The 12,039-nt window shown below is 34.1% G+C and overlaps 1 protein-coding gene across 3 annotated transcripts; it reads left to right on the top strand.

The window, feature by feature from the left end:
* The first annotated feature begins 2,319 nt into the window (after positions 1-2,319).
* On the top strand, positions 2,320-9,059 carry LOC113758236 (microtubule-associated protein 70-1-like). Of its 3 annotated transcripts, none has more exons than XM_027301187.1 (11): positions 2,320-2,703; positions 4,404-4,489; positions 5,542-5,607; positions 5,770-5,940; positions 6,035-6,205; positions 6,315-6,470; positions 6,562-6,708; positions 7,123-7,194; positions 7,329-7,880; positions 7,973-8,160; positions 8,811-9,059. In XM_027301187.1, exons 1-11 carry the CDS (start codon positions 2,457-2,459, stop codon positions 8,818-8,820), a joined length of 1,866 nt encoding a protein of 621 aa, XP_027156988.1. In that variant the 5' UTR covers positions 2,320-2,456; the 3' UTR covers positions 8,821-9,059. The 3 variants fall into 3 exon arrangements, with proteins under 3 accessions (XP_027156988.1, XP_027156986.1, XP_027156987.1); XM_027301185.1 differs by lacking the exon at positions 8,811-9,059 and adding an exon at positions 8,413-8,620; XM_027301186.1 differs by lacking the exon at positions 8,811-9,059 and adding an exon at positions 8,347-8,429.
* Positions 9,060-12,039: the final 2,980 nt, after the last annotated feature.

Here is a 12,039-nt window from a genome sequence, read left to right on the forward strand (position 1 = left end):
GATGTTAATAGTCAGTAATGAATTCTTTATTTTTTTTTCCTTCTTGCATTTTGTTTGGTAAGGTAATTAGTGGTTATGGTCTTTTACTAATACTGGATATGAAGATGTGATCATGAGAATGACCTTACGGTAGCTAATGAGCTATTTTCCAGCAAATAGAGTGTTTTTGCTTCATTTGCTGCATCTTATGCTTTTAGACAGCCACATTGCAATAATTCTTGGAAAAAGTAGTTTCATGAGGTGGGGACTATAAAAGGAAAAATTGGTTGTCCCCTCCCTACTCCTAGACTTTCTTTTTCACTTTTTGGTGGCAGTGGGTATTTTTCTGGTTCATGATACATATTTCTGGACAAAATCAAGGGTTATGGGGTTACTAATTAAGCTTCAAAACCAATTTATGTGAACTGGGGCCTGATTTTATCGCTCAATATCTCTTCTTAGTGCAAGCTAATTGTGATTAAGTTAGAAACTATAGTTACTGAAAATTGATTAAAATGCAAGAACACTGATTGCAATTCAAAAAAGGGTTGTCCATGATGGAAAAGAAAAAGGGTCTTGAGAAATTTGGATTGTTTTGATCAGATATGCATACATCTCTAAAGGGGAAGACAAATTCACTTTTGTGTTATTTTGCCTTTTAAGCAGCCCTACAACTAGAAAGCGTGTTGATGTTTATGCGGTTTTGCAACGGTAAGTTACACAGCCCTTTACGCTTTTATGCATAAGGACCACATTAGTTGCTGAAATTGTGACCGTTGGGATTGAGACTAAAATGAATGTTGCCGTTGTACAATATTTGGAAATTATTGGAGACAAAGAAAAGACGTCTAACTAATGTTTTTCTTTCTTAATATTTGGCAATACAATAATTGATCAAGTTTCGTTATGCAAAAGATTTTTATATATCCAAGCATTTGTGATCCAATCTTCTCCTCATCCAGCCCTGTCCTAAAAGAAAATGTAAAATAAACAGTAATAGATCCCCACAACCCCTTCTTAAGGGAAAACAAAAAGTGAAGAAGAAAAGGAATAGGCTCAATTTGAATTCAATTTTTTTTTTGGGTCTATTTGAAAAGTGAATTTCCAAGGGTTTATAAATTGGTTTACAAAACTTGTCTTGGTAGGTAAATAATTCTTGATTGACTAGAAAGAATGTATATTATGTATGTTCTTTTGTTGGGTTCCGGCATCGTGGACTAGTGGCCTTAAAAAAAAATGGTAAGTAGTTGTCTTCTTTGTTTTGCAAATACTTCAAATGTGGATGTGATATCATTCTCAATTTTGTTTACAAGTTGAATTTAGTTACTAAAATGCAAAGATGGAGATCCTGTCCCAAACCATATGTATGAAAAATTTGCCGCTTAAATTGTCTTCTTAAACTTCGATGTATGTTGAATGAGATTAGGGTATGTGTACTATTATCCAGTTATTATATTTCTTATATAATCTTAAATACATTTGTACAATATAATTATACGCGAAAATTTTATTTGTATACATAAATTCATTTATAATAAATTCAATATATAAGTGCGTTCATACATATAAATATAAATGATGTTGGATTTGAATTTTATCTCACAAATCATTTATTTGTTGGGTTTGAGTTTTGTTCCGTCAACTTGTAAACCAAATCTTGAAAGTATGGCAATGACTGCTAATTGCACCAAATGTTTAACTGCAATTTGCACCAATGCACGTGTAATGTTTATATAACTATGAAAAGCAATTTAATGAATGCTTGGGGTACACATTTATCCTCCCCTTGGCCAGGCCATTTGCAACTCAGCAGCAGATGATACATACACTCAACAACCAATGAATGTGCTGAGTTGTTAACAAGTTTATTAATTTTGGGATCATAATTTTTATGATTTTGTGTTCAACATCTAACGTCAAACTACAACGTATACATTGTCTGTAAAGTATGTTTTTTGCGATCAAAATAAAAATATTTTGAATTTCGATCTTGTGATCAACATTAAAATTGTCTGATTTATAACTTTTCCCAAGCAGCATTAACCATCCAAAAATATAGTAACACAAAAAGATGAATAATAGTATCTTCTTTCCCTCCTCATGGCAAAAAATTTCTCCCAAAAATTTTCCAACATTTCTTCCCAAAAGGGAAAGGACGGAGAAAAAACGCAGACACACCGTATCACGTGCACCGTTGCACAGACAATAACAGCTCTACTAATTTAGACATTAAAATAAATTTAAACTTAATCCCCGCCTAAACCCCCTTTTTATCAGCTCACTATATAAACCAACCCCCTCATACTGTCTCCCGTCTCTTCTCAAAAATCTCTCCAGAAAACACACACCAGCACACCGTCGAAAACACGCACAGATAAAAGAAAAATCTTAAAATTCTATTATTTCTCCCCAAATTGTAATTAGGTTTTGAATATTGATATAATTAAGCTCAAAAATTACGCAATTGCGGCTTGATAATGTCAAGCGCTCAGATGATTAGTAGTAGTAGTAACGGCAATTGCAGTGTTGATAATTGTAACGGCGACGTCAGTTGGCCGGAGCCGCCGAAGCTGACGCCGTCGGCTTCGCTTAAGACGAAGAAGAAACCGACTCCGGCGCCGAGCATTTCCAGAGCCGGCGGGGAAGTTGACGAGCTGGTTACTCTTCTTCACGGCTCTGATCCCCTCCGCGTCGAGCTCAGTCGCCTGGAAAATGAAGTCCGAGGTTTCAATTTAACCATCATTTTCTTGCTCTCTTTCTATTTGTGGAAGCAATTTGGGAATTTTTTTTATTAACCTCGTGGGAGTTGAGGACGTTATAATTTTGGACGAAATGGAGGATAATTTGTGGATGTTATTTGGTAGAGAGCTGGAACATGAATTATTTTAACGATTATTATTAGATGAATATCTGTATTTTTAGAATTTTTTGATTTTAAAAAAAGGTTATCGTCGTTAAAATAATTCTTTTTTTTTTGGGTGAAAATTCAAGAGAAAGGAATTTTCATTTTAGTTTTATTAATGGAAAAATAGAAAATTGTCCGTGTTTAAGATATTCTATTCTGTTGTTTATTTTTTTTAAACTTGATTTGAAATTGATACTTTTAGAATCAAAACTATCTGGTAAAGGCACGAAATTGGACTAGAATAATATTTCTTCAATTTTTTTGTAATTTATTCATTTTTCCATTAAAAAGGCATAATTGTATTTTTTAATGAGACTTTATTTAATTGATAAGTCATTTCAAGAATTCATTTTTGAAGGCATATATATTTTTTTAATTAGACATTATTAATTTGATTAGTAATTTCAAGAATTCTTTTTTTTTTTTGGTGGAAATTGGATGGACTATATTAGGTTTTTATAAACCAATCATGACAATTTGTTGGAAAGTGTTTGTATCAGGAGCCTGTCATGTTTCAATGAAAGTGTTGGAAAGTATTTGTTTATGTTTCAATTTCCATAAACAAGAAAATGGATGGCCCATGTCCTAATTTTTTTATTAACTTCTCCATTATGTGAACTATTTGGAAAGAAACAAAAGTATAGGACAAGGAAAAAGACCATCTTGGGTTTTGTTCTTGCCAGTTCTTGTATGGTTCCGTGACGTATCCAATCTTTCTGCTTAATGTGGCATAATTTGAAATAAGAGTTGTACTATATGTTTTTCATAATAATTTAAAAAATCAATACAGAGCTTCAACTTTAAAATAAGAAAATTGTGTTAATAAATTTGTGTGTGTTGGAAATGTGATTTTAGATTGGTATTTTGATTCTCTTGGCATATGATTGTAAGTGTTGCTGAGGTAAAATTTCAATTACAGAGGTGAATGGAGAGGACGGTCAAGCAGATCCTTTAGTGCTGTCAAGATTCAAAGGAACTTAAAACGAGAGTATCAGTGCATGATTTAAACATTCATTCATGCATTTATTTCTTTCCCCTCCGCTTTTCTGTATCTGGTGTTGGTTGGTTCAGGATTAACTTTTTTGTTAAAAAAAATTTTATAAAGTACTTTGGATTGAAACATTTTGTTGATAATTTCCAAGGGTGATAAAAAGGATATATACATATTTGAGATTCCAGGGTGAAATTATAATGTTCCCTTTTGCATGTCATTGAGAGACAAGTAACTAATCAATTCCCTTTTCCTTGTAATTGAATTTCTCTCTGGACATCAGTAGCCTTAACTACTTTCTTTTAGAGATTCTCCAATTCTTGGAGTACATCCATCTCTTCTAAGACATGAACAAGGGCTGAAACATTCAAGTGATTGAACAGAGCAGCGATCTGTTTTCTCTCCTTTTTTTTGGCCTTTGTTTTCTTTAAACTACATATATGGATTCAACAAATCAGGTTCTTTCTTATGCAAGTTGAGACATTAGGCAAGGTTCTCATTGAAGATTGTTGTTTACGAAAATTGCAGACAAAGAGAGGAATCTGGGAGATGCGTATGCAGAAATCAAGGCCTTGAAGTACTCAGAGCGCCTAAAAGAGAAGGCAGTTGAGGAGGTAAATTAGTTCAGTTAATTGCTCAAAGCCTTTTGAGATTTTAGTGAAGATGAAGGAGTCTAAAGAAGAAAGATCAATGTAAATGAAAAAAATTGTTGACTTCATTTTCTTCCCAGAAACCAAGCGTCAAATTGTCTTATTTAGTGAGCGTATGAAAATTAAAACAGCTAAAATTCAGGAGAAAATATCAATGGTTCAAGAGAAAAGAACATGATGTAAGAAGCTTAAAATTTCAGTTGACAAAGAAGGGACTTGAATTGTGGTATTGGCAGAACTTAGAAAGGAAGCTGGTAGAACTTAGACTAGATAATCGAGAGAAACCTAAAAATCATTAACTTGTGAGAGACAAAGGAGATGAAAGTAGCAAATGGATGCCTTCCTCTCCTGGTTCCATGTCAATGCCATAGGGAGCAGAAGAAGAGAAATATGATCCAAAATGGTTGTTATTAAGAGGTTTTTTTGCTTACATTTCCCTCCTTCAAGGGTAGAACAACTGCAGAACTTATGAGGCTACAGTAAATACTTGTTTGAAGTTTTACAATTATAAAATTCTTACATCTAGAAGATTTGGTTTATCTTTTCATGAGTGAGAGAAAGATACTGGTACTCTGCAATTTATTGTCCATGGTGCCGCATAAAGGAGCATTTTATAGACCTTTAATCTCAGCATTCCTCCACTATTCATGGAAGGCATAGAAAATAAAAGGATCAATGGTAACTTTAAAATCTACAATCTCAACATTTGGGTTTTGGCCCAAAACGCCATGTTTGTTTTTGCTGGTGTAAAGATTTTTATTGAATGATCTTACTAAAGTAGCAAGTGCTGTAAAGTACCCATATGACTGTGTCACTATCAAAGATATGCTGGTGTTAGAATTTGTTATATGGAAATTTATATCTTCGTGAAACTTTGTGTTATATCTACATAACGCTATACACATGCTATGAATGCGTGATTGATTGGATAAAGGTTTCCTTCATGTTTCAGTATTTGACTAGTGATTCCTTTTCATACTTAGTAAGGTTGCTTATCATGGTTTACTTTACATCAGCTTTCGGATGAGTTAAAGAAAATTGACGACAAATTGAAAGCAACTGAAGCACTTTTGGAAAGCAAGGTGAAGTGTTTATTAACTGCTTAGTTATAGTGCTTCTTTAGGAATTTTTTTTTTTAAATTTTATTGTTTTTGTTCCCCCAATGAAAATTAGAATTTCAACATTTTCCGTCAGTTTGTTGCAGAAGCTAAGACATCTAACAGTCAAGTTATTATGATTCTCAGAATTTAGAGGTTAGGAAAATAAATGAAGAAAAGAAAACAGCTCTGGCAGCACAATTTGCTGCAGAAGCTACTCTTCGAAGAGTTCATGCAGGTCAAAAAGATGATGAAATGCCTCCTATTGAAGCCATTATCACTCCTTTAGAGGCAGAATTGAAGTTGGCCAGGCTGGAGGTACATAAACTTTGTTGTTGATCTAGTCTCAATTCTGGTATATGAAAATGCATGTATGTTCCAAGTGATGTACTTTTGCATCTTTTCAATTCAGGTAGCTAAGCTACAAGATGACAATAGAGCCCTGGATCGACTTACTAAGTCCAAAGAGGCTGCTCTGTTGGAGGCTGAGCGAACTGTCCAAATGGCATTGGCGAAAGCCTCCTTGGTTGATGATCTGCAGAACAAAAACCAAGATTTGATGAAACAGATAGAGATATGCCAGGTTTGACTATTTTAGAAGTCTCTTCTTGTGGGTATGGACGAAAGTGTGTTGCCCATCAGATAATTTTTGTATTTACAGATTCACTTGATCTATTGTGCTCTTACTTCAGGAGGAGAATAGAATATTGGACAAGATGCACAGGCAGAAAGTTTCTGAGGTTGAAAAGTTAATGCAAACTGTACATGAACTTGAGGAGGCTGTTTTGGCTGGAGGTGCTGCGGCCAATGCAGTACGTGATTACCAGCGAAAGATGCAAGAATTGAACGTAAGTGTTACTCTAGGACTGTTAAATCTAAATGCCTTAGCTGTTGCTACAATGAGCTTCTCTGGGATGACTAATTTCCATGCTTCAACAGGAAGAAAAAAGAATTCTGGACCGTGAACTTGCTCGTGCAAAGATTTCAGCGAATCGGGTTGCTGTTGTTGTTGCTAATGAGTGGAAAGATTCCAATGACAAAGTAATGCCTGTAAAGCAATGGCTGGAAGAAAGAAGACTTCTTCAGGCATGTGATGTCTTTAGTTTAATCTTTTATGTGTCTAGCATGTACACTTGTTTGTTTCCGTAAGCAGATATACTAATAGGCAAGTCAACAGTACAGAAATCACTAATTGAGTCATACTTGGCCTTTAGCATACTGCAACTCCTCATTAGTGATAGGAAAAACTTTTTCTGATTTATATTGCTGTGCTATATCAAGCGAGGAGATCTGAATTTGGAAAAGGGTTTAGACTATTGACCAGGATATCAATGTCTTAATAGTCATTGTTTTGCCACTTTGCAGCAAAAGTAATGCCAGAGAAGTTTTGGAACTAATTTTGTTACTGGTGTTTCCAGTTTTGACCATTAGTTATCCGTACTAAGCCAGTCCTGTCTTTATATTTCAGACGAACTAAGAAGTATTGCTATTTGTGAATAGGGAGAAATGCAACAGCTTAAAGACAAAGTGGCAATTGCAGAGCGAACTGCAAAGGCAGAAGCACAATTAAAAGTGAGAAATTGGATGGCTCTGTAAATTCCATTTTTGTCGTTGTTTGATATTTTTCAATTATTTCCTCACAGGTTTGCTTATGTCATTTCCTGTTCGCAACTTGTACGATAACATGCTGATAACTTATTTCTCAGGAGAAGTATCACTTACGATTTAAAGTTTTGGAAGAAAGGCTAAAAGCTTCTTCAACTTGTACCACCCGCTCTACTCCACAAGGAGGAAGTGTGTGTAATGGTCTTTCACGGCGCCAATCTTTTGGAGGAGGAGAAAGTTTGTCCAAACCTCCATCAAATGGGATTTCATTGAAAAAGACAAAGTTTCAGTCTAGGTCATTTCGAACAAATAGTTCTTCAGCATTATTGGAGCAGTCAAAATTCTCATCAACGTTATTTGGTAGTGGTAGCAGATCACTGGATGGAGAAAACACTCTAACATATGAAAATGACATAGATAACAGATTCACTAATTCCTGTGATCATAGGCATAGTAATGAAATAGCAAGAATACATGAGAATGGTTATGCGAATGAGATTGGTAACTTGAATGCAGCTGATAAAGCCGAAGGGGAGAATGAAGATTATGTATCTGGTATGTTGTATGATATGCTGCAGAAGGAGGTTATAACTTTGAGGAAAGTTTGCCAAGAGAAAGATCAGAGCCTGAAGGACAAAGATGACTCAATCGAGGTTTGGTGCCTTTCTCTCTCTCTCCCCCTCCCTCCCTCCGTTCCTCACTCCCTCCCTCCCTCTGAGCCCTTTTTGCGTGTGGACTTGTTTAGATGTTGGCAAAAAAGGTAGAAACACTGAATAAAGCTATGGAAGTTGAGTCCAAAAAGATGCGTAGAGAAGTAGCTGCTATGGGGAAAGAACTTGCAGCTACTCGTATTGGCAAGGAACAAGATCAAAGATTGAGACGTGTAAGTTCTACAAGGGGAGCTGTAAATGGAACTCATCAACCTGCAATAAGGTGAAATCTAACTTTATGCTTGGGCAATTTAGCGTCTATATTTGTTTTGTGCACTTGAATTCAAACCATCTGGAAATTCAGTTTCCCTTGCGTTTAAATTTAATTTACATGATTACTGCTAGTGGATAGTATTGTACAAAAGTTGGCTTCACGATATCTTAACGACCCTAATTTATTATTTCTCAGTCCTTGTGTCATTATAAATCAGTTTTGGCTTGTACGGCGATAATTTGCATCTACACATTGTCTTAGGCCTGAAAATGACAAAGCTGTTTGTGTTGCAAACCAAAGTTGAGTCCATTAGAAGAACATCTTCTATGAAGTATTCTTTGGTGGTTTGTTGTGTATAAGGAAATTAGTGTGGAAAAAGGTTTCAATTTTTTTGTATGGTACAAATAGCAAAAATGGAGGTTCTGCAACTATTGACAATAATACGAGTCTTCTTTATTTGAGTTCTTAAGCTGGCTCGTTCTCACAACATATTTGCAAAAGTCTACTGAGTAGTAGAGTCTGAATGTAAATACACAACTGCTGAACAAACAAACAAACAAACAAGCATGCATTCTCTATTCAAGCCTTGAGTTTTCTTTTGTACTCAAATATCTTGAAATTAATAGGACCAAGATAATGAATCGTTTCTTAATTCTCAGGAATGCTTAGCACTGATATATTTGGACATTCATGACCATGCCATGCAGCAATGTCGAAGGGTGTCTATTAGATAGATTTATGTGCATTAACTAAGACATTGTCTGGCCATGTCTCAAGTTTGTATAGGACAATTCGAGTACATGGAGATTATCCTATCCTCATGGTGTATATTTTGTATTAATATAAATGTTAAATTTTACACAATATTTATGTTTGTTAACCTAAATGATACTAGGAACTATTTCTTAGAAGTGTTTATAGTTAGTTGGATTTTGTTGGGATGTTCACAAGGCTGAAATCCGAATGAAATTTTATGGCATTATTTTATCAACTTTGAAAGTGTTCTACGCTTTCTGAAGTTGGCCGACGAATAGAGCTAACTCACGACAATCCTTTCCTATTCTCAGCGATCTAACTTTGTGTTAAAGGCATTAAACTTGCTCTTTCTCTTCTAACACTATTTTTTATTGCGCTTTCTCCACTTGATTGATGGTCTACACGAAGAGTTTAGCATAAAAAGACATTAATAACCTCAAAATAATAATTAGTAGAGGCAATACTTGAAAAGAAGTATGCCCGCATTTACCACACACAATACATGGTAATTAGTAGCGACGAATAGTGCATTCATTTATTACGCACAAATTACCATGATGCGTGCACTCATATTTATGCTTCTTGTAATTAGATAGCGTGTTGGTTTAATTTCAATTTTCCAAAACAAATTAACATTACGAGCAACACTTTCCTTCTGTGCTCGTACATTTATACTCAACTGTCATTTTTTATTTTTATTGAACAGAAATTAGAATTTACTTGTATGAATAAACAGTTTAATATAATTTTCATACGCTTCAACGTAACATTCCACACTTGGACCCCTTAGTTTTACCTCTCAAGAAGGGTCTGTGATATCCTAAACTCCTAAATATAGTATTAGCAAATTATAATTATTCAAAAAGCAAATCTAATGTCACACTCGACAATTAAATCATAAAAGAGGATTTTCTGACATAATAAAGCACTTAATAAATGAAATTCGTATCACTAGGATAATTATAAGCACACAATGCATAATAGGGTTCGTGGCCATACGCACCCAAATTTGACGAGTCTATGGTTACTAAGTATTCTAAAAAGTTAGGTATTTAAAATACTTAAAAAATTAGATAAAAAATCCGGGTAAATTAGGCTAACCCTATTTTTTTAGAATTTTTCTAATCATATAGCCCTACTAACGAAGACTCATAAACTTAAATCCTAAGTTGAAAACTAGAATTTGGTTTTTGGAGGGAAAGTTGAATTTGACTCTATTAAGAATTTTGGTTTTGAAACTATTTTTATTGAATTCAAATGAGGGTACTTCTATATTTACGTCTAATATCTTAAATAAAGGGACATGTAAAATCTCAAAAAATTTACTTAAAAATCCTGAATGCTGATAAGTTGAACTACCGGTGGATGGAACACAATTTACTCAAACTTGAAGGACTAAGTATACAAATAACAAATGATTTCGCCCTCTTCCTTCTAATAGTGACACTTGTCGCATAGTTTAACATATGTCATAACAATTGGCATGTGCCACTATAGTGTGACACATGTCATCCAAACTATCCAAGCCATCCAAGTCGACATATGTCATGACCCTATGATATGTGTTGCAATTTCATCTCTCGTCTTGTTAATTCGTTACCATCTTGTTTTCCTATAAAAATAGCCCTCATCTTTATTTGTATGTCAAAACTTAGAAACTCTCACCTATATTCTTGAGAGGGTAAAGAAAAGTGACCGAAAGAGAAGAAAAGAAAGTGCAAAAATTTTCATAGAAGATAGAAAAGGAAGGCCATAATATGGAGATAGGGTCAGAAAGAGGTCATAACCTTTCTTTTAATCTGCAAGAATGTTATTTTTTGGATGCTTAGTAAAGGCCTAGCCATGAACTTACATCATGCAACTCTAAATCGATGCTCGATTAGTCTTCATGAGTTTTCATTAATGTGGAAAGCAATCTTGGTAGATAGAACTTAGACGTCTAGTTAGTACTTAGTACCATCATACAAAACCTAGAATATAGAAACTATTGCATTTGTTTTCGGTAGTCGTGCACAATCCGTGTACCTTAATTTGGAGAACATGTTATTATCCATTATACATTATCTTGTAGATTCAACATTAATAATATTTTAATGACTTCTTTTTGTTCAAGAAAAAGAAAAACTAAAACTGGAAAAACGGCACTAGCCTAATAAAATGTCCGTCTCCGAAAAACAAAAAACTGTCTCCAAGTGCAAAGGATAATCAATATCGTAGAGAGCAATCGTCTAAAGTAAAACCAAAGCGGATAGCTATGAATGAGAAAATCTGTTCGAAGCAAAACCAAAATTTCGTATATTAGTGATTTATCAACGGGAATATTGGAGACAAGAGAATAACACGGATATACTTTGTCTTTTTACAGATCTAAAACTGCTTCAATTTGTGAGGATTTAATTTAATGTTGCGGAACGTTAAAAATAAAAAAAAATTGAAGGTAGTTAATTGCTGAAACGAACTATTAGGGCATAAAATCCAATTTAAGGATAATTGAGGGGTTGCACCCATGCCTAGAAAAAAATTTGTGGACTCAGTTAGCCCTACCTTTCCGACTAAAGCGAGAAATCAGCATGTGTTGTTAATAATAAAACAGTCCTAATCAGGCCATGAAGAAATCGTACATTTCAATAAACAACCATAAAGAGTCACTTACTCATCACAATTACAAACAAGTTACACTCCTCCAATAATCTATTCCAAAAAAAAATGTTGTTTCTATTACTCTAACCTCTTTTAGATTTTGCATTCTCTGCACTTCATAATTTTTCATTTCATTTTTTTTAAAAAAATTCTCCTATCATTTTTTTTTCGAACAAAACAATGTTATTTATTTTTTATTATTGCATGCACACACATCAACTGTACCTTAAGCACTAGTACTTATTATTTTTTGATTTTTTTTTGTTTTTGTTTTGGTAGTATGAGACTCCCTTTTGACTTTACTCTTCATTTTCAATATCCATTACATATTAGGTGAAATAGGATCCAGTATTTAGTCACAAAATCAAGAAATAAATTACATACACCTCCATTAGTGTCATATGTGATATTGCAATATACGGAAGTTGTAGCTCTATATGATAATCCACATTTTCTTATTAAAAAATAACTCTGTGGTCTCTAATATTGACT

This window comes from Coffea eugenioides, unplaced genomic scaffold (assembly GCF_003713205.1).
Source record: "Coffea eugenioides isolate CCC68of unplaced genomic scaffold, Ceug_1.0 ScVebR1_417;HRSCAF=1090, whole genome shotgun sequence".
Taxonomy (NCBI): Eukaryota; Viridiplantae; Streptophyta; class Magnoliopsida; order Gentianales; family Rubiaceae; genus Coffea; species Coffea eugenioides.